The sequence below is a fragment of the Magnolia sinica genome, chromosome 7, assembly GCF_029962835.1.
Source record: "Magnolia sinica isolate HGM2019 chromosome 7, MsV1, whole genome shotgun sequence".
Taxonomy (NCBI): domain Eukaryota; kingdom Viridiplantae; phylum Streptophyta; class Magnoliopsida; order Magnoliales; family Magnoliaceae; genus Magnolia; species Magnolia sinica.
The window spans coordinates 10,580,729-10,602,407 of NC_080579.1; the positions used below are offsets into that span (position 1 = coordinate 10,580,729).

At 39.5% G+C, this 21,679-nt stretch overlaps 1 protein-coding gene and 1 long non-coding RNA gene across 4 annotated transcripts; one reads left to right on the top strand and one right to left on the bottom strand.

Annotated features, from left to right (window-relative positions):
• Positions 1 to 214: 214 nt before the first annotated feature.
• LOC131250548 (uncharacterized) lies at positions 215 to 11,740 on the top strand. The gene is made up of 7 exons (XM_058250837.1): positions 215 to 448; positions 548 to 557; positions 3,165 to 3,352; positions 3,824 to 3,881; positions 5,244 to 5,356; positions 5,810 to 6,166; positions 11,620 to 11,740. The coding sequence occupies exons 1-6, from the start codon at positions 215 to 217 to the stop codon at positions 6,107 to 6,109; spliced, it is 903 nt and encodes a 300-aa protein (XP_058106820.1). The 3' UTR covers positions 6,110 to 6,166; positions 11,620 to 11,740.
• A 4,352-nt stretch (positions 11,741 to 16,092) lies between these two features.
• LOC131251041 (uncharacterized) lies at positions 16,093 to 17,356 on the bottom strand. Of its 3 annotated transcripts, none has more exons than XR_009173567.1 (4): positions 17,116 to 17,356; positions 16,904 to 16,987; positions 16,691 to 16,790; positions 16,093 to 16,500 (listed from the first exon to the last, which is right to left on the bottom strand). It is a non-coding gene; the product is annotated as an uncharacterized LOC131251041 (long non-coding RNA). The 3 variants fall into 3 exon arrangements; XR_009173565.1 differs by having other exon boundaries at positions 16,093 to 16,538; positions 17,116 to 17,355; XR_009173566.1 differs by lacking the exon at positions 16,093 to 16,500 and having other exon boundaries at positions 16,602 to 16,790; positions 17,116 to 17,350.
• Between the last annotated feature and the right edge of the window lie 4,323 nt (positions 17,357 to 21,679).

A 21,679-nucleotide genomic window follows, 5' to 3' on the forward strand; every position in this document is an offset into this window, starting at 1 on the left:
CCGTAGTTACGAACTATGACTCGTGCACAACATGTACTTAAACCAAGTATAGTCCACTACTTGGGGCTATAAAGGCCAATTCATTTGCGCTTTCTCTTCGGGCTATGGCACCGCTTCTTATTCCTATGCCGAGCTTCTTGCGGTGTACGACGGTTTACTCCTAGTCTTGGCATTGGGGTTCCATCATATCATCCTCGAGTCCGATTCCTTGCAGATGGTGAAGATGCTAAATGGGTTTAGCCAGGTGAGCTGGAAGTGGAATTATTGGCTGGGGCGGATTTTATTATTGAAAAACAGAGGTCGCATTGAGTTCGCCCACATCTTTAGGGAAGGGAACGCCCCGGCGGATGCTCTGGCCCGCCAGGGTAGCGTGAGTCAGTCCTCGGTCTCGTATGTCCGCTCCTACGATCTCCCGTCCAGGATTCGAGGTCTCTTCTTCCTAGACAAGGTGAGTCTGGGGTCGATCAGAGGTTCTTAGCTAGGCGGTAGTTTCTTCTTGGCGTGTTGTCTGGCGGCCCCCTGGTTTTGTTTTCTTTGCATATGATAGGTCTCCCAAGGTCCTTTTTTTCTTGAGGAGGCCCGAAATCTGTCTTTGTATTTTCCTGGTTCTTCAATGAAATTCTGTTTTATATATATATATATATATATATATATATATATATATATATATATATATATATATATATATATAAGGTCATCACGTTGGACTTCTTGAAAGTAGGATGAGCTTTCATCATTGTTGTACAAGAGATTAAGCTGAATTGGGGATTTCAGGAGAATTGGAAAAAGAAAAAAGTATAGTCCACTACTTAAACCGAGTATTCATGTTGTTTTCCCATAGGCTCACAATCAAACCAAGTATTCATGCTGTTTTCCCGTAGGCTCACAATTAATGTACTTCAAGTCCATATGCTCATTCACTCATCAAGACATTGCACATTCAATCATCCTAACCATTCACACACGTTGACCAATCAAAAAAATTGAAAATCATTCAACCCATATGTTTCATATCTTTTAGAGGTGAAAATCACAAAGAGGATGCCGAGGGATACTCACTCCATAAAGTGGTAGAATATAACACCAAGGCATATTTGTTGCTCTCGAGATTCGAACACATTCCACTCTAATACCACGTCAAACAACCAATTTCTCTGGAAGCTCAAGCCATCAAAAGGATTGTGTATTAATGTATGTCAAGGGACTTTAACAATAAATTCAAGCCTAATATGTTAGTGATTCAACGTATTCAATGTGTCTTCTTCAAGATAGGGTCACTACTCGATAAGGTTGGGTTGGGCTTGGTTAAGATAGTCTGAGCTAGTTTTTTGGATCTTTATGCAGTTTTTTTTTTTTTTTTTTTTTTTTTTTTAATTCCTTTTCCATGTTTGGCTCCCCTATTTTATATCATGGGATGCCCGAATGTAAAGGTGATGATTTAGTGAAATGAAAAATCGTTTTGTGAAAGAAAAAAAAAAAAGGGTCACTGCTCGTGTGGATCATCACTGGTTTAACCTCATGTCCTAGGAATTGAGCAACTATTTCATCTTTTATCAAATCTGTACAGTTTTTCATCAATATAACATCAGCTGGTCAAGCCGACACTACAAGAAAGTAGGCCTTTAGCCTCAATTTTTTAGCCTCGGTTTTAAAAAAGGAGGCTAAATGTGGTTTTTAGCCTTGGTTGTAAAGGAACTGAGGTTAAAAATTCATTTTTTGCCTCGGTTGGTGAGCAACTAAGGCTAAAAGTCCCTTTTGCCTCGGTTGTTAAGAACTAAGGCCAAAAGTCTACCCTTTTGCCTCGGTTGGTGAGCAACTAAGGCCAAAAGTTTGCCCTTTTGCCTCGGTTGGTGAGAAACTGAGGCCAAAAGTCTGTCATTTTGCCTCGGTTGGTGAGCAACTGAGGCCAAAAGTCTGCTCTTTTGCCTCGATTGTTGAGAACTGAGGCCAAAAGTCTGCCTTTTTGCCTCGGCTGTTGAGAACTGAGGCCAAAAGCCTACCCTTTTGCCTCGGTTGGTGAGAAACTGAGGCCAAAAGTCTGCCCTTTTACCTCGGTTGGTGAGAAACTGAGGTTAAAAGTTTGCCCTTTTGCCTCAATTGGTAAGAAACTGAGGCTAAAAGTCTGCCCTTTTGCCTCAGTTGGTGAGCAACTGAGGCCAAAAGTCTGTCATTTTGCCTCGGTTGGTGAGCAGCTGAGGCCAAAAGTCCGCCCTTTTGCCTCAGTTGTTGACGAGGCCAAAAGTCTGCTTTTGCCTCGGTTGGTGAGCAATCGAGGTTAAAAGTCTACCCTTTTGCCTCGGTTGGTGAGAAACTGAGGCCAAAAGTCTGCCCTTTTGTCTCGGTTGGTGAGCAACTGAGGTTAAAAGTCTGCCCTTTTGCCTCGGCTATTGAAAACTGAGGCCAAAAGCCTACCTTTTTACCTCGGTTATTGAAAACTGAGGCCAAAAGTCTGCCCTTTTGCCTTGGTTGGTGAGCAATTGAGGCCAAAAGTCTACCTTTGAGGCCAAAAGTTTGCCCTTTTGCCTCAGTCGTGAGCAACCGAGGCTAAAAGTCTGCCCCTTTGCCTTAGTTGGTGAACAACTAAGGCCAAATGTCTACCATTTTGCCCCGGTTGGTGAGTAACTGAGGCCAAAAGTCTACCCTTTTGCCTCGGTTGGTGAGCAATTGAGGCCAAAAGTCTTCCCTTTTGCCTCAGTTGGTTAGCAACCGAGGCTAAAAGTCCGTCCATCATTTTTGGAAACTCATTTATGGAAGTGGGCCAAAAAATTATTTCTTAAAGACGTTTATCATTGAAGCCTTCTTGAGGCTAACTCATCACGGTGGGCCACGGTAAGATTTCAAGGGTAAATGGTCCCATTATCACTGATCCATGCATTATGGCCCATTAGAGTTTTGAATCAGCCTACTATTTTGGGTCCCATTCTAAAATAATCTGTCATAACAGATGGACGAAGCAGATGCCATGTCATGGTGGGCCCCACATAGCTCTTTGCTTCACGGGCTATTACTACAAGGGATGATGTAGGGAATCCGCGCTCGGCCAGGCCTGGCGAACGCCCTAGACACGTGCCGATATTCTGAGAAAGTAGCAAGGGTACTTTAGACCTTCTAAAGTTATAGTGGCGTTTTCGTTATTTCCGGTAAAGCCCAGCTACAAAATTAAGCCACCATTCCTCTCAGTCAGAGGCTTTTCGGGCAAAAGGTCTCTCAGCGAGTCCAAGCAAGTCTCCCAAAACCCTCATATCTCTCAATTTCTGCTCAGAAATCGCCATTTCTTTCTTCAGTTCCAACCATTTCGTCGATTGATGGCAAAAGGAGCTTCGAAATTCTCGTTTCTCAGACGTGCAGGTCGGTATTGCTCTTATTCCCACATTTTCTTGTTAAATCTCGTCGAAGATCGGATGTTCTAGCTATCAATTTCGTTTTTCTTGATTTGTTTGGAATTTCTTTGCTGTTTTTCTGTTTTTGCTCGATCGAGAACCCTAGATTGTCTGGTTTAGAGAGGAATGCAGAGATTTTATTTATTTATTTATTTTTATTTTTATTTTAATTTTTTTGTGGAATTCTGTCGAATTCCCATAAAGAAGACCTTTGCAATTTCCTTGTTTGCAGATTTGATTCTTTTCGCATGTTTTCGAGTTTTTTCTAGTCGAAACCCTAGAAATGGAGATTTCACGTGGAAATTTCGTCGATTTTTTAAAAATGTTTGGAAAATTTTGCTTACTCTTGCTCTTGATTTTTCATTTTCTTTTTTCTTTTAATGATTTTTTTGCTATTTTCTGAGTTTCTGTTGATTCGTGACTCATTAACTTTGTGAATGAAGACTGAAGCAGAGGAGCAGTTAAAAGAGAGGGAGGATTGCAATGGAGATTATAAGCAGTGTATGTATTTTCCTTCATTAGCCATCTCATATTTTAGACGAAAATCTCACTTCCTTGTTCCTCTTGAAGTCTCCTATAACATCTCTAATGAGGATTATAAGCAGTTAAAAGAAAACTTCAATCAGCTATACATATTTATAGAGCTTACACGTCAAAGGTTCTGTTTTTTAATATCTCTGGTGCATGATATTAAAAACTGGTACTTGGTGGTGAATTTTCTATTTTTCTTATGTATAACATTTACTTCATTGCTATTAACTCAAATATGTTCCATAGAACTATTGAAATACCTATGCTTCTTTTACAATAACTAACGATGTAGCAGACTCTTGCTAAAGGTGGAGTTAGGAGGGGATCACGTTTTGTTGGCTGTTCTATGCATTTGCCTTAATATCTGTGTAATTGTTCTATTATTAATAAGCTACCATTTATCATGTCCACCACAGCCTTTCATTTCTAATAAAGTTACTATTTTTGTTAAGGAAACAAAAATGTTGGTGCACAGATTACATGCACTATTGTGTTCTACATTTAATTACATGGTTTTATGCTATAGGCCTAATGGTATAGATATCATACTATCCTTCTGCTGTTGTTCTTCTTGACTGTAGATTTAGGAAACGTGAATACTAGAATATGCTTGCTTCTTCACTTTTCCAGGCCATGTCACTTTTCCAAGCCATGAAGTTGAGCTCATTAGATGATAAATTTGGGAAGATTAGAATACGGGTATCTTCATGATTTTTCGAGCATGGTACTGTGAAAAATGATTAAATTCTGGTTAAATAGATGTTGGGGAATGCTACCATTTCTTCGAAATTGCTGAAGATCTATGAACAAGTGCACTTCATATTATATTCTGAAATGCAAATATGGATGACAATATCCTTAATAGATGAAGAATCCAACAACGGAATGCACTTCATATTATATTCTGAAATGCAAATATGGATGACTTCAAATATGGCCTTCAATAATATAGCTGCAAAATTAGGTCAAGGTAACAATTGTATTTGATTTAAATGGACTAGACATGAAATGCCTAACATAGAAGAATAGGGAACAGGGGAGAAAATCCATGTTGTTTTCTTAAGTAGCCAGTTCTGCTACATGGATCAAGCTGAAATGCTACTATTTCTTGTTCTGCAATTGGAATCCTTAGGAGAGCACTTCTTATAAACAAGTAGTGTGAGTTGGCCATTTTTCTTATTTGGTGCAATTGCTTCTTAGCTATTAGTAGTACATGTGACTCTGGTCTCCTGGTAGAAATTATCTCTGCTCATCTTTCCCTGCTATCAAACAAACACAAAACTGTTGCCATTTCACAACTTAATCCATGTGGGAAGACACTTGCTTTTATAGGCAATGTTGGGGTTAATGTGTACATCAATCACGAGAAGAAGTTTGCTTTTGTGGATATGAGAACTGTTGAAGAACTGAGCAATGCAATGGCATTAGACGGGATAACGTTTGAGGTAACCATGTTCCCTTATTATTATTATTATTATTATTTTAAAGGTACCTTGTTCCATTTATTTCTAAAAAAAGTATTTTCCACAATTTGATTTTGGAATGCATCTATACCAATGCTAGTGCTTGATTGTACTTTGGTTGAAAAATCAGCAGTTTGGCAAGTCACTTAGGCATGTGGATTATGGTTTAAAACTTGGAGCTTTTAGCTGCAAGAAAAGAAGGAAGTCACTTCATTTTTCTGACCTCTTTCTTGGTGCACATTGAGCAGATTGTCTGGTGCACATTGAGCAAAATGTCTGAGATTACTATTTCTGTAAGACCTTCTGTCTGCATTATATTGGTCAACCTAGCATCAACATCTGTAAAATCTAGCATGTGCATGCACATCTCTTCGAATGACTTTATATTGATGCTTATTTGTGTCTAATATTTGTTTGCTTTGGATTATCTTGTAGGTTTACCATCATCTTGGAAATGGAACAGTTGGACCTTATGACCCCTATGCACAAACCCTTTGTACTGAATGCCAAAGCTCTAAGGATGAGAATCTTCTATTGCTTTATGACCTCTGTGATTCTGTTGCTCATACTTACTGTGTTGGTCTGGGGGTAACTGTACCTGAGGGTGATTGGTACTGTCATGATTCTGCTGCTCATACGTACACACTGAATGCAGGCCACTTGATGATTTGTTCCCGCCTGACTTCTTGGACAGGTTATCTACACAGTGTAGTGTACCAGCTACACAGGACTTGAAGATGATGTCAATGTGTATGAAAAATGCTAGGCCATATAAATCTATGCTTAGCTAAGGTGGGTGTGTTTCTTTTTTATATAGTTTTATTGTAGCTATGGTTGCATTCCATCTCCTTTGATGTTTTTAATAGATACATTACCCATTGGGAAAAAGAAAACAAACAAAGTCTTGCTTGCAAAGAGATTGAAGTTCCATGCAAGAAATAAACACTTAGGCCCTGTTTGGTTGCCACTTAAAAATGAGTTTCATCTCATTTTAGCTAACAGTAACAATGCATTATAGCCATTTTTAAGGATTAAAAATAATCTTCACAACTCATAATTTATATAAACCATGATCTCTAATATATTGAGATGAAATCAATTTTAGCTGGCAACCAAACAGGGCCTTGTAGTTCAAAGCATAGAATTTTTAGAATCAATAGCAGCTCTATAGTCCATACTAGCTGTTATTAATTATTATATTGATAGCACAAATGGTTAAATTTCAAATAATCCTGAAATGATAGTCATTACAAAACAGCCAAGCAAATCAGAAAGGAGCTCAACCCAAAAAGTGAATGATTATAAACTTGGTCCAGTTGACGAAAAAAAAAAAAAAAAAGTGGTTATAGAGCCTGTCCAAACACACAAGAAGCCTGCTCTGATGTGGCACCTCCGATGAAGAAGCCGAAAGGTTCATGTTCCCCTCAAGATGGTAATGAAGAACCCACCCACCCTCCTGAAAATCTTGAATTGCCTCCAGTTGTAGAGGAAATGTGTGATGCCGTGGATGACCTAGTTCATGGTTCAAATGATGAGGCTGTTGATGCTGCCAAGGATGAAGAGATGGATATTGTGAAGGAGCTGGCAGAGTAGCCAAATGAACCTGTACTATAGAACGCATCCGATGTAACTGTAGAAGAGCTCTCAGAGAAGCCAAGAGAAACAACTGAAATATTTGATGGGCGTCTTCAAGTTAGTGAAGCGAATGATGATCCACAACAGTCCACTGGAGAAGTCGAAAGTGAGAGGGAAGAAGGAGAGCTAGTGCCAGATGGGGCCCAACCACAAGACTGTGTTGATGTGGCAAGCGTGATGGACATGGAACTCGGCGATAGCTTGGGTGAGCCTGGTGATGCAGCGGCTGACATTGATAATGACGAAGCAATTGTTGATATGGGTGATCCAGCCGTTGAGATTGCTTCCCCTATGTTACATCTGCCACTTATTTTTTGGGTTAACCGCCTTTTCTATTGTAAGCCCCGTATCCTAGACCGTAGCGTTGCATAGACTTCCGCGGTCTTCCCAGTCGAATTCTGGCAACCTTCGACTCTTAACCTGTATTTGCGCGCGACCCTGATTCTCATGCCGTCAACCCGAGTCGACTCAACCCAAGACTTGTACCATAGCGACCGCGCCGTCGCCGCGGTTCCGATGCCGCGACTCGTGCGCCGAGGCGATACCCTGGTCGGGAGATATGGGCCAGCGTTCAGTGCGAGGAAAACGCCACGCGTTACAAAACCCGAGAGAATCTCTACAACTTGTCACATCAATCAATCAACTCATCAATCCCATCATGTTAAGTACATGTCAAGTACACATCACCTCTCACCCACCCCAAGTAACCACAAAAGTCAAAAAGTTCTTACAAAGCCCATACTTTTCTTACACATTTGCTACAAAAGTCAAAAAAGAGCTCTTACACCCATCACTCACCATATCAACACATCCATCACCATCCCTCTCTCTCCCTTTACAAGTCTCTCTCTCATTTTCAAACTCTCCCAAGCAAGAGAAAATCCATATATATGAGCCTCTCCAACTCTTCCAAGCAACAAGTGTGGCCCACCTTTCCATCCCTAGATCTCTCATCCTAGCCATCCATTTCTCATTTTCCTACATCAAAGAGAAGCTAAGGAAGCCAAGGGAGCAAGAAGATCAAGCGGTGGGTGTGTCATAGGCTAGATTTTCATGTGTTTATGGTGGGCCAAGTGAGGCCAATCGATCAATGGTTTGGATCTCACTTTGGACCCTAAGATGTGGCCGATGGCCCACTTGGATCATCATGATCATTCCATGATGGAGCCATTCTCCATGGACCCCCATCATGATGTTTATTTTCCTTACATATTTAGGGTCATTTAGACCGTCTATATTAGCAGAGAAAGGATCTCCACCGTTGAATTTCAATTTAATAGGCCCACATGTAATGGGACCCACTTGATTTATGTTGTAGATCATTGAAGGGAGGGCCCATAGTGCCGGGGTCCATCCATCACGCGTGTCCCACTCTCTATCTCTCTTTCCCTCTCTATTTCATTTTCTTTTATGAGATCATGATATGGTTGTGTGGCCCACTTGAATGGACCCCACCATGAGGCATGTATTCTATCCAAACCATCTACAAGTGGGACCCACTTTGTGTGTGTTGTATCCACACCATCCTCCATGTGGTCGCCCACCTAAGCAGGGCCCACTTCAAATGTATGTGCAAGGCCAGACCGTCTAGCATCCCTGGACGCTGGACGTGGTTTGGAAAACACAAATATCAGCTTGTTTCCAAGCTTATGGGTGGCCCACTCATGTAGGCCCCACCTTGATGCATGTGTACAATCCACGTCGTCCAACCTTTTTCTCAGACCATTTTAGGCATTGAGCCGAAAAATGGAGTCAATCCGAGGTGCTGTCGGACCATAGCATAGCAAACAGTGTGTCTACCATTAAAATCTACCCTGAAGTTTTGATGTGCCAAAAATATATTGAATATTGGACTCGTTGGGTCTATCTTGAGCAGTAAAGACCAATGGCTGGGGTGGATTTACATGATGCGGGCCGCACACCCGAAAAACCACAAGAAAATGCGATTTTAAAACAATATATATAGACATGTATTTTAAGCAGTAGCTTCTGCTGTTGTCAGAATGGCAGCAGGCGTTGCCTACGCACGCACGGGCAGACGGGCGGACGGCAGCAACCCACGGCCCCAGCTGTGGGCCCCACCATGATGCATATCTGTCATCTAACCCGTTCATTGGGTGGGCTACTCCCTGAAGTGGGCCCACTCCAAAAATCAGCCTAATCTAGAGCTCAGGTGGCCCACACCGCATGAAACAGTGGAATTAAACGTCTGCCCTTGGAACCCTTTTTCTGGGCCATAGAAGTTTTGGATCCAGCTGAGATTTGTTCTCCCTATTCATTTGGGTCCGTAGGACCTTGTCAACGGATTGGATGGTATGTAAACATTATGGTGGGCCCCACATGGAGCCCACGGTGATATATGTGTTTTGCTTCCACCATCCAGGCGGACGGTGGAGCCCACTGTGATATTTGTGTTTCTATCCCCACCGCCCAGGGGACGATGGGTGTGTTCATGTGCGTGCGTGTGTGGGTGTGTATGTGTGTGTGTGTGTGTGTGTGTGTGTGTGTGTATATATATATATATATATATATATATATATATATATAATATTATATTATATATAATATTGTATGCACTATATATAAATTATATATTATACTATACATAATATACTGGTGGTGGGAGGCCCATCTCAGTTTACTTGTGGCCCATGGTTGAGGCCCACTTTGATATATATGTAAGGCCCATGGGTCGAGGCCCTTGATGTGTTAGGGGCCCATGGGTTAAGGCCCATTAAGATGTATTGGGGCCTATGGGTTGAGGCCCATTTAATGTACATATGGGGTCCAATTGGTGTGGCCCATTTGATACACATAAGGCCCATGTGATTAGGCCCATTGTGATGTATTTTAAGGCCCATGGGCTATGGCCCATTGCAATGTACATAAGGCCCGTTGGTGAGGCTCATTAATGCGGCCCATTTGATGAATGTAAGGCCCATGTGATACGGCCCATTTGATATATTGAAGGCCCAATGGGATATACCTAAGGCCCATTGCAATGTGTGATTCCAACATGGTTTATGCAATGATGTTTACGACGGGCTATGCCTTGGGAGTAATGTTTGTTTGACGTCCACGTTGCAAGTATAGTGTTGATTAAATGTCCACATTATGACTCTCCCTAGGGCTCATTATAGGCCCGTACATGTAATGTGTAGGCCGTCTAAGCCCATCTTTGTTATGAACTGCATCCATTACCATATAACCTGCTTAGCATAGTTCCATGATTCACGATCATACGCATCATATATATGCTTGATATGAGGAGTGACTGATCATAGCATATGCCCTCGGGCATATTGTTCATGGGCTCCCGGATAGGCGGCGCTGCCCTGCATGAGCGCACGATACGTGCAGGATTGTTGCATGACTGGATAGCGTGATTCATGCATTCGCATTGTGTGATATGGTATTGTACGCCCTAGCAACATCAGGGCCGTAGCCTCCACAAGCGTATTGTGGTTGACAGGATTGAATACCGAAAATCTTGTTCTACATGGGGTGCTATAGATATCCCTGGGTGAAAGTTCCTAAACCTTATGGTACCAAGAGGTTGCTCCAATGTCTAGACCGAGTGGGTGCATGAGCGCCGAGTGCCGATTACCAGACGGTTGCGCTTTCCACTATGTCGTGGTCAGTTGGAAGCGAGTGCGGCCTTACCCGCCCGAGAGGAGGGGGCAATGTTAGGCTAAGTCTGACCAGCTCGAGGAATGGGTCCGCTATTAATGAGCCGAGCCCGATATTGGCAGGCGGATAGTGAGGTCTTTTCCACTCACCTTATTGCCCGCGATGGGGCGACAATCTGGCTTGGAGTGTACTAGACCCCAGTGATATTCCAGATTTGAGCTGTATTGATATATGGACTTAGATGCAGATTTGTATGCTTGAGTTACATTTCGCATTGCATGGCTTTGGTATGGCCGACATCATTCATGCTTTGCACCGCATGACCTTGGTACGGCTAATGGTATTCTTGGCTTTCATCAGCATGTTCCGCATTACTCTGATACTGCATAACTGCATTACCACCTTGAGCACACACTTTCACCACCCTCTAAGCTTTCTATAAGCTTATGCACGACCGTTGCGTGCAGGTGACGTTGGAGCACAGCAGCACTGAGGCAGGAACGTTTTGTAGATCATCTTGGAGCTTTTTGTTTATTATCATTGTATTTCCCTTTATGCTCATTATACTTGTAAAGTTTTTGATCATAGTGGAAATGTGATGGAGTTTTTTGTTGTTGTTTGTGGGTTATACCTTTGGTTATGCTTATTACGAATCAAACTAATGTTGAAAATCCTCCTCGTAGCATCCCAGGATCGGAACTTGGCGAATGGGCGCTGAAAGCCGAGAATGGGGTTCTACGGAGGCTGTCGGCGCCGGATTCGGCAATCGGAAATTTTGTGAGCCCGGTTTCCAAGTTTGGGGCATGACATCTATTCTTAATTTATGTAAGCCAACCTCTAATTGCAATTCATTTGAACAACGCGTGCAAACATGACTTTAGTTTATAAAAAGATCTATTAAAATTCAAACAGAAACATTAACCGCACTTCAATGTTTGGTTCTATTCTCATTGAGTGGTCTTAATTGCCTTTCTTTACAGCCTACTCTGACTCATGCTAGAACATTCAATCCACTGTCTGCTTTGACAAACAAACGGGATTCATAATCAAGCTGCCACGAATAGTAAAAGCTTGTCTTCCTGTGGAAAAAGAAGAAGGAAACAAGATCTCTGGAAAAAGAAGAAGAAGAAGTCCCAGTCTCAGTGCCTTGTGGGGTAATTCCCAAAAAAACACAACCAAGGAAAAATTCTCCCAATGAAGCCAGCAGTGGCAGCAGCAGCAATGACAGAAATCCTGAATGTACAGCAGTAGCAGCAATGACAATTTGTTTTGTTTTGAAAACTTTAAATAGACCATTAATTGTTTTGTTGGTACTGTGCTGATTTTTGTCTTGATGGATGTTTAATGGGTAAAACATGCACAAGTTCAATCATTGGTTGATTATAATACTGTTAGTTTTGTTAATAGAAACTAGATTTAGCCTCAGTTGATGCCAACAAAGGCTAAATCTATCTGTAGTATCAGTTTTGCCTCAGTTACCTAAACTGAGACTACAACTCCTGTGGCTAAAGGCTTTAGCCTCTGTTGTTGAGAACCGAGGTTAAAAATAGATTTAGCTTCAATTAGAGGTAACTGAGGCTAAAATTTGGATTTAGTCTCAGTTGGAAACAATTGAGGCTAAAATTTTAATTTAGTCTCATTCGAGAAAACTGAAGCTAAAAAGATTCTTTTAGCTTCACTTGAAGAACCGAGGCTATAAAAGTCATTTTAGCCTTGGTTGCTAAAACTGAGGCTAAAGCCTTTAGCCACGGGGGTTTCAACCTCGGTTTGGATAACTGAGGCAAAACTGAGGCTAAAGGTTTTAGCATATGTTTTTAACCTTTTTAGCCACGGTTTTGAACTGAGGCTAAAGCCCCCTTTTCTTGTAGTGCGAGTGAGTGAGCCCATCATGGTTCATACACATCATAATTAAAATAGGAATGCATCAATGTTATGAGATGCATGAATGTGTAAATGTATCAAGTGAGTTGATCCATCTATTTACTTGAGTTGGATTCTATCAACCCACATCTCCCCTTCCGGGATAGGCTTCTACCATCTTGATAGGCCTTCACATCCTGTGGCCATCTAGGGATGGTTCCCTAAGACCCGATATTGTAAGTACCTACAGGTCTTCCAAAGCGTACCCCTGGAAATCAACATATAAATGTTATGCATGACGTGAATGAATGAGATGAGAATGATCAATGCATCGTATTAAAAGTAATCACGTATATAATCACAACTCAACAATATCATTTCAACTTGGACAAATTCAATAAAGCAATCCATACTAAAGAATACAGTAAATAAAGCAATCATACAACTATTTGAATCACAACAGAGAGGAAACATGTTAGGATGACTCACTTGAAATCTGGTGATGTGGATTTTGTAATGTTACCTTAAGTTTTTTTTTTTATAAAGGAAAACAGGTGGGAAATTCCACCTAGATGTATATTGCAAAGGAGAAAAATACTCTGGATTCGGGCGGGCCCGATACAATTACATAACAGACCACACCAATCATATAGGCATACACAAGAAAGAGAAAAAGGGAAAAACTATGCGAGGGAGCTGTCGATGGTTGAGCGGAGGGCCTAAAGCAGCCAAGCTGCCTCAATCAACCCAGCAGATACTGCAGAAGTGGGCAAGCCCAGACGGACGTAGAGGTATCTAGACTGGGGAAGTAGAGCTGGGGCTAGAACTCGCGACTGAAGGGAAGATCAGCCAATACCCTTTTTGAGTTTGGATCTTCTGAAGCTACCAAGGCATGCCCTATCCAGGACGAGTGATCCTTCGATCCTCGGTGGGAGGAGCTTTCTCTCAAAAGAATTTGTTGGGGCAGCCATCACTGGCTATCTTAGCAAGGCCATTCGCCACCGTGTTGCCTTGACGTAAGGTGGGCGAGAATCAGATGTTCAAGGGAGCAATGAGATTCTGAATAGCTCCCAAATAGTACTAGATATTTCCAACGGGAGCAATGTTACCTTTAGTTCAATAAGTTTGAAATCACCTAAAAAATTGTATTTCAAATTATATTTCTGTTGGTGTATGTTTGTGTAATCAACCCACCTATGATTAATCAATTTTCTCAAATATGAAATTCATATCGAAATCAAATCATTGATCTTGATTTTATCCTCCACAAAATTTTAGAATAATTCCTTTTTAATGTGGGGCCCACTCAAATTAACTATGGTGTTCTAGCCATACTAGCATTTTTTAAAAAAAATAAAAAATCAAGGGTTATTACTAATTTATATCACATAGATAAATCATCGAACTTCCAATCAAACAGAACATTCTAGCATGATGTCGATCGACCAAGGTCGATTGAGGTTCAATCGAAATTCACTTTGATCGATTGAAATTAATTCAAATTTCCAACACAACTCTCTAAATACTTTTTGTCCTCTCCGATCGATCAAAACTGTTTGTTCATTGTACTTTCAATCGATCGAACTACCTTGTCGATCAGTCTTTCTCATTTCAAAATTTGGACTCTTTTTTTTTAGACATTCTGGACCGCTTCGATCAATCTAACGCCGCTAAACATAGTTTGACAATCCGAATCTTTTAACTTTTTGAATTTTTTATTTATTTATCTTGTTTTAATTAATGATTCTTTGATCATATGGGATAGATCTGAACCATCCATTGACTCCTAAAATGTCTCATTAGGGATGGGTCAGTAGATCATTTAGATTTAGACCATCTATAATCTCAACTTTTAGATCAAAGCATGTTATGTATACTTTCTTCTATCTATCTTTGTAGGCCACTAGATTATCAGATCCATATTAAATTTTGGGTATCACCATAGATCAGATCACTCACTCATCTAGACAGCTTGGATTGAATCTAACACAACTAATGGTCCACAATATGATTTAATATGCAAATTCGTGTTTATAATTAGATCTGATTAATGTGGCCCATCCACTGATCAGGTTAATCTGAATAATAGGGCTTTGATATCTTTTAGTCCTTAGGATCAAATGATCCATTCAAATCCATCCTAATACAGCCGGATGCAAGCAATTTAATCCATTCATCTAAACACATACACGTGAGCTGAATGTTTATTTATTGGTTGACGTATGTAAATAATGGATGGTATGGAAACTTAGAATACAAAAAAATTATTGGCCTCTAGTTAGATGAAGTAATTCATTGTTTTAAGTACACTCAGTGTACAAGTTATGGACCATAACTCGGGTCCGAAGGTGCACACTCTGTATCCGATTTATGGGGTATGACAAGTATACCATGCCATAGGAAATAGTGGGAAGGATGAAAACCATCTTTGAAAATTTCGTAAGGCCCACCTTGATGTTCATTTGCTATCATATTCATATGAAACCACCTATACTGGGATAAAAGGAAAACACAAATATCAGTTTGATTAGAAACTCTTGTTGCCCCCCAAGAAGTTTCCGACAATAGGCATTCAATCCCTATTCTTTTTTGTGGCGTGGTCCACTTAAGCTTTGGATTTGCCTCATTTTTAATCTCATGCCTTCAAATGATTTTTTAAGACCAATGGATGGCATGGATAAAACACTGTCTCCTATGCATCTTCCACTCGTTTCCTTTTTATAAGGTAGCTAAAAAATGCTCGCTTTATGATGTGGGCTATGTGCATATTCCATTTGCTCCCACTACAGGAAAAGGGGGTTTTAGCCTCTGTTCAAAATTGTGGCTAAAAAGGTTTAAAACTGAGGCTAAAGCCTTTAGCTTCAGGTGCCCCAGTTATCCAAACCGAGGTTGAAACCCCTATGGCTAAAGGCTTTAGCCTCAGTTTTAGCAACTGAGGCTAAAATGACTTTTATAGCCTCGGTTCTTCAAGTGAGGCTAAAAACCTTTTTAGCTTCAATTTTCTCAAAATGAGGCTAAATCAAAATTTTAGCCTCCATTGTTTTCAACTGAGACTAAATCCGAATTTTAGCCTCAATTGCCTTTAACCGAAGCTAAATCTATTTTTAACCTCAGTTCTCAACAGCCGAGGTTAAAGCCTTTAGCCACAGGAATTTCAACCTTGGTTATTAATAACCGTGGCTAAATTGAAGCCTCAGTTACAAATTGAGGCTAAAAATGTTTTTTTTTTTAAATATTTATTTAAACTACTAATTAATTCATTCAATCCACTCACGAAACAATCAATCATGAAAGCCATAATACCAACAAAACAATTAACAACAGTCTGTTTAAAGTTTAATTCAATCAAACTGTTACACAACACTAGGTTCCACAAATAATATAAAGTCATGGTTGCGCCCGTCATCACCGGTGCTGTCGTGCTTGGCGGACCCTGAGATAATACTACCCGTCCATCTTCTGCTGCTTCCAACCAATGTCATCATTGCCTCCACCAGCATTCTCTATTCGAATTGTGCGTAGCAGGCCCTGCAACCTCAATAGGTAGCTCTAGCCTGCTGGCTGCAACACATGAAATGAAACTCTCAAACAAGAAATGAAATGCAGATGGATGTGTAGGGAAAGGAAAGAGAGTAGAATTGAGAGTTGGAAGTGCTGGAAAGGAAACCCAAAAGGAGGATCCAATAATGAATGAGAAAATAGACAAGATGTGGATTATAGTACATTCTCACTGACCCGGATTTTCTTAATGCGGCGGACCTAATCAGGTCCATGTTGCAGATTCTCAGCCTGTAGAAATTGATAAAAACCAAGATGAGGCAGGGTAAATAAACTTATGCATTGTAACATAAGACTTTTATCCTATGAAAGACAATGCATCATAAGATATTCATTTTTCAAAAGCAATTGATATGACCTTCTTTTTCTGATCCAAGTTATGTTTTTCACAATAAGCCTTGTGCTGAAAAAACTTGCCTCCACCAGTCTTCACATCCATGATACTTATTATTTACAGTATCAGGAGTTAAACACTCACAAACTTTGCTCATCCCAATGAGAATCCAAAAATTAACTCAGAAATGTCAGGGTAGACAGATGCAACGCCACCATTGGCTCAGCCATAACAAATTACAATTTTTTTAAAAAGAAGAATTTAGAAATAATTATTATTCAAATAAAATAGCACATTACCTCAGTCTTCATATCTATCCCATATATACAGAAAATGTTTTTCAATGGAGGTCTATCCCAAGGTGTAAGAGGATTTAGCACTGGATCACCACGATACAACCTAAAATTTACAGCATTAAAAAACATAAGCCTGCTGGAAATGATATGACTCCAAAAATGCAGAACATTAGTACAGCACATGCAATCAAATAAAATAGCTTTTCCACCATCTACCTCGGGTAACAAGCCAATCCGCATCTGTAAAATCAAAGGGCAGAGGAAAACTTTAATCAGGCATGAAAGTGGAAGGGTCAAAACCTGCAAGCCATAGAAAAGCATTTACAGGCAATTTTCAGCATCCAAACACAGACTATAAACCATTTACCTGTAAATCATTTATAGTTAACCCCATTTACAAGCATCATCCAAACACACCCTAACCATACCTATAAATAATAAAACTTGTCACCTTCTTCTCTGGCAAAAGAATAAAACTTGTCACCTTCTTCTTCTCTGGCAAAAGAATAAAACTTGTCTCCTTCTTTTTCTTCTTCTTTGGCAAAAGATTTCAAAGTTACCAACACATCCATAGGCAAGTCAATGGCTCAGTAGCAAATTGGTGAAGTAAGCCAAAGAAAAGTTCTTACCACTGCTAAATCACATGCATGACTATCTTCTTGGAGAAATATTTGTATAAAAATACAGTACCTGAGTATGGATATAGCAAGGATCGGGTACGCCAGATCCCCTAAATCCAAATTTTCATGACAGATACAGCAAGGGATTGGTCAGAACTCATAAGATAATCATGTTATGGATTGCACCATGTTTGATTGATGCTTTCTACCTTGCCTAGAACAGATGAAAGAAAGGCAAAAGGAAAACATTTATATGGTGTCTTTCCTTTCTAGCAGTGGTGTGGTCAATCTAGAAAGGAAGAAACAACAGGTACTTCAGCAATTGCTTGGAATCTGTGGAAGAGATCTTTCATAAGCTCAACAGTTGGATCCGTCTTGGGCAATGGGTTTGCCTACAGTTTAGAAGTAAAAAGGAGGAATTATTGGGTTGTTGGGTCTTTTTCTTCCTTAATGCCATCTTTAGGGGTGAATGCAATGATCTCTCTTCATCCCACATTGCTTATTCTCATTTTTCCCTCTTTTCAATGGTTCTAATAAAAATTTCTTGTGTTACTGTTCAAAAAAGATAGCCAAGTTCAAATGATGCCCCAACAATATCAAGCAAGCTGGACTTGCAACCCAATTGGTAATATTCATTTAAAATTCTAAATAACTGATAGCTCAACAGTTTAAAAACAGAATGGATCTGGATTTCAAGTCTTGTGAAGGCAGGTCTCTTATCCCTTATCCTGTTGTTTGAGTATCCAACTCAGATACTCCACTTTTGAAGGACCCACATAACATGGGTAGAAACTATTTATTAAAAAAAGTCAGTTTAAATATTTGAGATACCAATGAGTCAAGATGATTTGTAATAGTGGTGCAAAAACAGAAACTGGGCTGTTAATACAAATTCAAGCATTAGTGATTCACTGAATATGCCGAACATTGATTCTAAACCCCATCTGTAAATCTGGGGACCTTGTGTCCACCCAAAAAAAGAAGAAGAAGATACCTTTCCTTTCCCTTATGCTAATTTGGAAAGAACAAACCAACAAAATAGTCTTTCTTTTCCCTAATGCTCATTTGGAAAGAGCAGACCAACAAAATAGTCTCACAAAAGGAACATGTGCATGCGTAACTTTAAGCAATTCCAATCCAGGTGAATCATTACTTTGAGCAATGCAATATTTGATGTTGACAAAAATATTTTTATTTTTTAAGGTAATCCTAGCCTAAATTTATTCTACTCCTCTAACCAAATGTGGGCCATTGACCATTTTTCTTTTGGGGACTGTTAGTTTAGAATTATTATATGGCTAAAAGCACAACTTATGGGGGTATTTATCGAATCAGTACTAGGTCTATACACAAAATATGTGGCATTTGTAATGTTTTCCAGACAACTAAGATTGCCTGAAGGTATTTGAGCCAAGAATGACAAGGGAAAAGCATGTACATACATACCTGCTGCTTCTGCTTCTTCTTCTACTGCTTTGGTGACACCAAGCCTAAAAAGGTAGAAAAAGATGAAAGTGAGGTTAGAAAAGTCTTCACAGGCTATTCTACATCAACATCAAGGAAACAAAAAACCTGTTGTTTCGTAGGTTTCCTGAAGTTGAGAAGCAAACAGTAGTTAACAAGACTTTTTAGCTTCTGACTGTAGCAGTCATTACAGATACAAATGATAGGAATTTTGGAAATCTTAATACTAGCAGACATACCATCAACCTCATCCATAATCAACACAGATTTTGGATGCTTTGACCTGATTCAGAGATAGATAGCATTAGAAAAATGCCAATTATTCTCCAGAATATTAGAATAAGCAGAACAAAGTAAATACCAACTAGTCCATGTTAGAACTCAGAGCTTCGTCTGAGAGAGAGAGAGAGAGAGAGAGAGAGAGAGAGAGTTGGCAGCATTTAAATTCCCACTAAGGCAGTTTGCCTCCCTACTCCAACCAAAGCCTAATGAATGGTGCTCTGATGTCCTCATCAAAATCTTTCCACTAACTTAAAATGTTTTAACTTTTGGCAAATTAGAAAATACATATGAATAAATCTCCCCTAGAATGAAGAAAAAACCCCGAAATTTTTCATATTATCAGCAAACATAACTTTTCAAACAAATGTGGGTGTTTCATTTTGGGCCCTTTATTTGGGGTTGGTTTTACATTATTTTTCAAGAAGACTGTGAATCTTTAGTGAGAAGTTACATCTAAAAACAACAGTGTTTAGTGCCCAAGAAAGCTGAGGAGATTCAACTCGTCTTAAGAAATGCTAAAGGGGGGATTTTAGTTACAAGAAAAGGAAAGAGAAGTTCATAAGAGCACACGAGAAATCAAGTACTCAAAAACTTGATCTTGTCTTTGAAAGTTGAGAAAATAAGATCATGCAAAAGCTTTCAAAACTCAATAAATTCGATCAAGGACTCAAAATGACTTGAAGAAAGAGATATAATAAGATTGTTAAACTAGAAAGTCAATTGAGTGTGCAGAAACTTGGAATTTTATGTTATTAACCTTAGCATTCTAGTTGTATGAGAACATGGTCACTTTGGACTTTTGCGACTCAAAATGACTTGAAGAAAGAGATATAATAAGATTGTTAAACTAGAAAGTCAATTAAGCGTGCAGAAACTTGGAATTTTATGTTATTAACCTTAGCATTCTAGTTGTATGAGAACATGGTCACTTTGGACTTTTGTCCCCATCTAGTCCATGATGAAAGACCAATAATTATGTTTGTCATACATGAAAAGATTGCATCAAAATAAAATTAAAAAAATAATAATAATAAGCAAACAAAGACGTTCCATAACTCAAATAGTGTTTCTTCTATCAAGATTTGAAACAGGAATTCTCATGATTGCTTGACAGAACTTCAGGCCAGCTACCTACATGACACCAACCCTCCTTTTACCTGGTCTGGGGACTGGCTGGCTGAGAAATTGCTGAGAAGGACATTTGAAATTCCACGAATTTGTAACACAGTATTCATGTGACAAACATTTTTTAAATCTTTTTAGTTTCACCAAGATATTCCCAATAATATCCTGAGAAAACCTCGAAATCTAAAATCTCCCCTGAATTCTACTAGCAGAGAAATTACTGAGAATGATATTTATCTTTGTGACAAGGATGTTTGAATTTATTTTATTTTTTGTGACAAGGACATTTCATAATTCCACTCATTTATAACCATAATATTCATGTGACAAATGTACCAGATCCATCAGATGGATCAAACATAACGTGCAGTTTCCTTGGCCAAGAAAAGCAGGTTGGTCCACTAATCAGGTTGAGAACTCTTGTGTATATTTAATGCAAACTGCCATTTCTTCTCTATATTTTGGCCTACCTTATATAATGAGCGGACTAGCCAGATTCTTCAACCTGAATGACTAACAGTCAGCTTGCATGCCATGTGTTTTTTTTTCATATTTTCTCAGTTTTTAACATTGAACATTGCATCATTTGTAGCATTTTCTCTATTAATAATGTTGGCTTTTAGTTGCAGAAACGATTGATAATCTTCTAATGGCCTCAAGTCGCAATTGGGCAGAGAATAAAAACAACAACGAAGGGATACAGAGCATGGCACCACCACAACAACAATGTCATGCATTCTCCAAGTCTCGCAGCTCTTCCCCTGAGACATTTCATCAAACACATGTTGTGCACACCTTGAACATTCACAACAAATGATGAATGACGAGACTATTCTACGTCTACATCCATTGTATACATGGCATACATCTATAGCAACCCAGGCCATCTAGATCATTGGTCTCATTACAGAGTTTAGGAAATCCCATTACAGGTCGAATTTGGGAATTTCTTCCCAAAAGAAATATCAAAGAGAAATAATAGAATTTATTATCAGAATCAAAACGTACAAAACGAGATTTTTAGAAAATGCATTTTTGAGTAAATCATGACACAGACATGCATTAGGCATGAAAACTAAGAAATTTGGGGGGAAATCTGATACTGGAATGGTACCTGAGACGTGGCAGCCGCGAAGACGCCGGGATGGTAGAGTTGCTACTTCTGTAGCAATGCCTGCTGCATCAGGGCTTGTTGTTGTTGCTGCTGCTTCAATCTTTGCTGCATTCTCCCAACCTTCTTGAATGTATTGTCTAGGAACCCAATGGACAAAACAGCAAATCTTAGGCAGGAACCCTAGAAAGGAGCGGTGAAAAAGGATTCCAGCTCTTTTACAGAGATTGAAGCTAAGAAAACGAGAAAAAAAATGAGTAAAATCTATGAATCGGGAGCAGAAACCCTAAGCGAAAAAGCGAAGAAAGAGATCGAGGTCTTGACAGGTTCTTCAAAGATAGAAGAAATCAAAGAGATTTGTAAAAAATTAAATGAAAAAAAAAAAAAAGG

Coding starts and splice junctions, on each gene's coding strand:
- LOC131250548 (XM_058250837.1), top strand. CDS start 215: ATGGTGAAGATGCTAAATGGGTTTAGCCAGGTGAGCTGGAAGTGGAAT. Junction 3,353..3,823: donor TTTCTCAGACGTGCAGGTCG/GTATTGCTCTTA, acceptor TTGTGAATGAAG/ACTGAAGCAGAGGAGCAGTT. Junction 5,357..5,809: donor TAGACGGGATAACGTTTGAG/GTAACCATGTTC, acceptor ATTATCTTGTAG/GTTTACCATCATCTTGGAAA.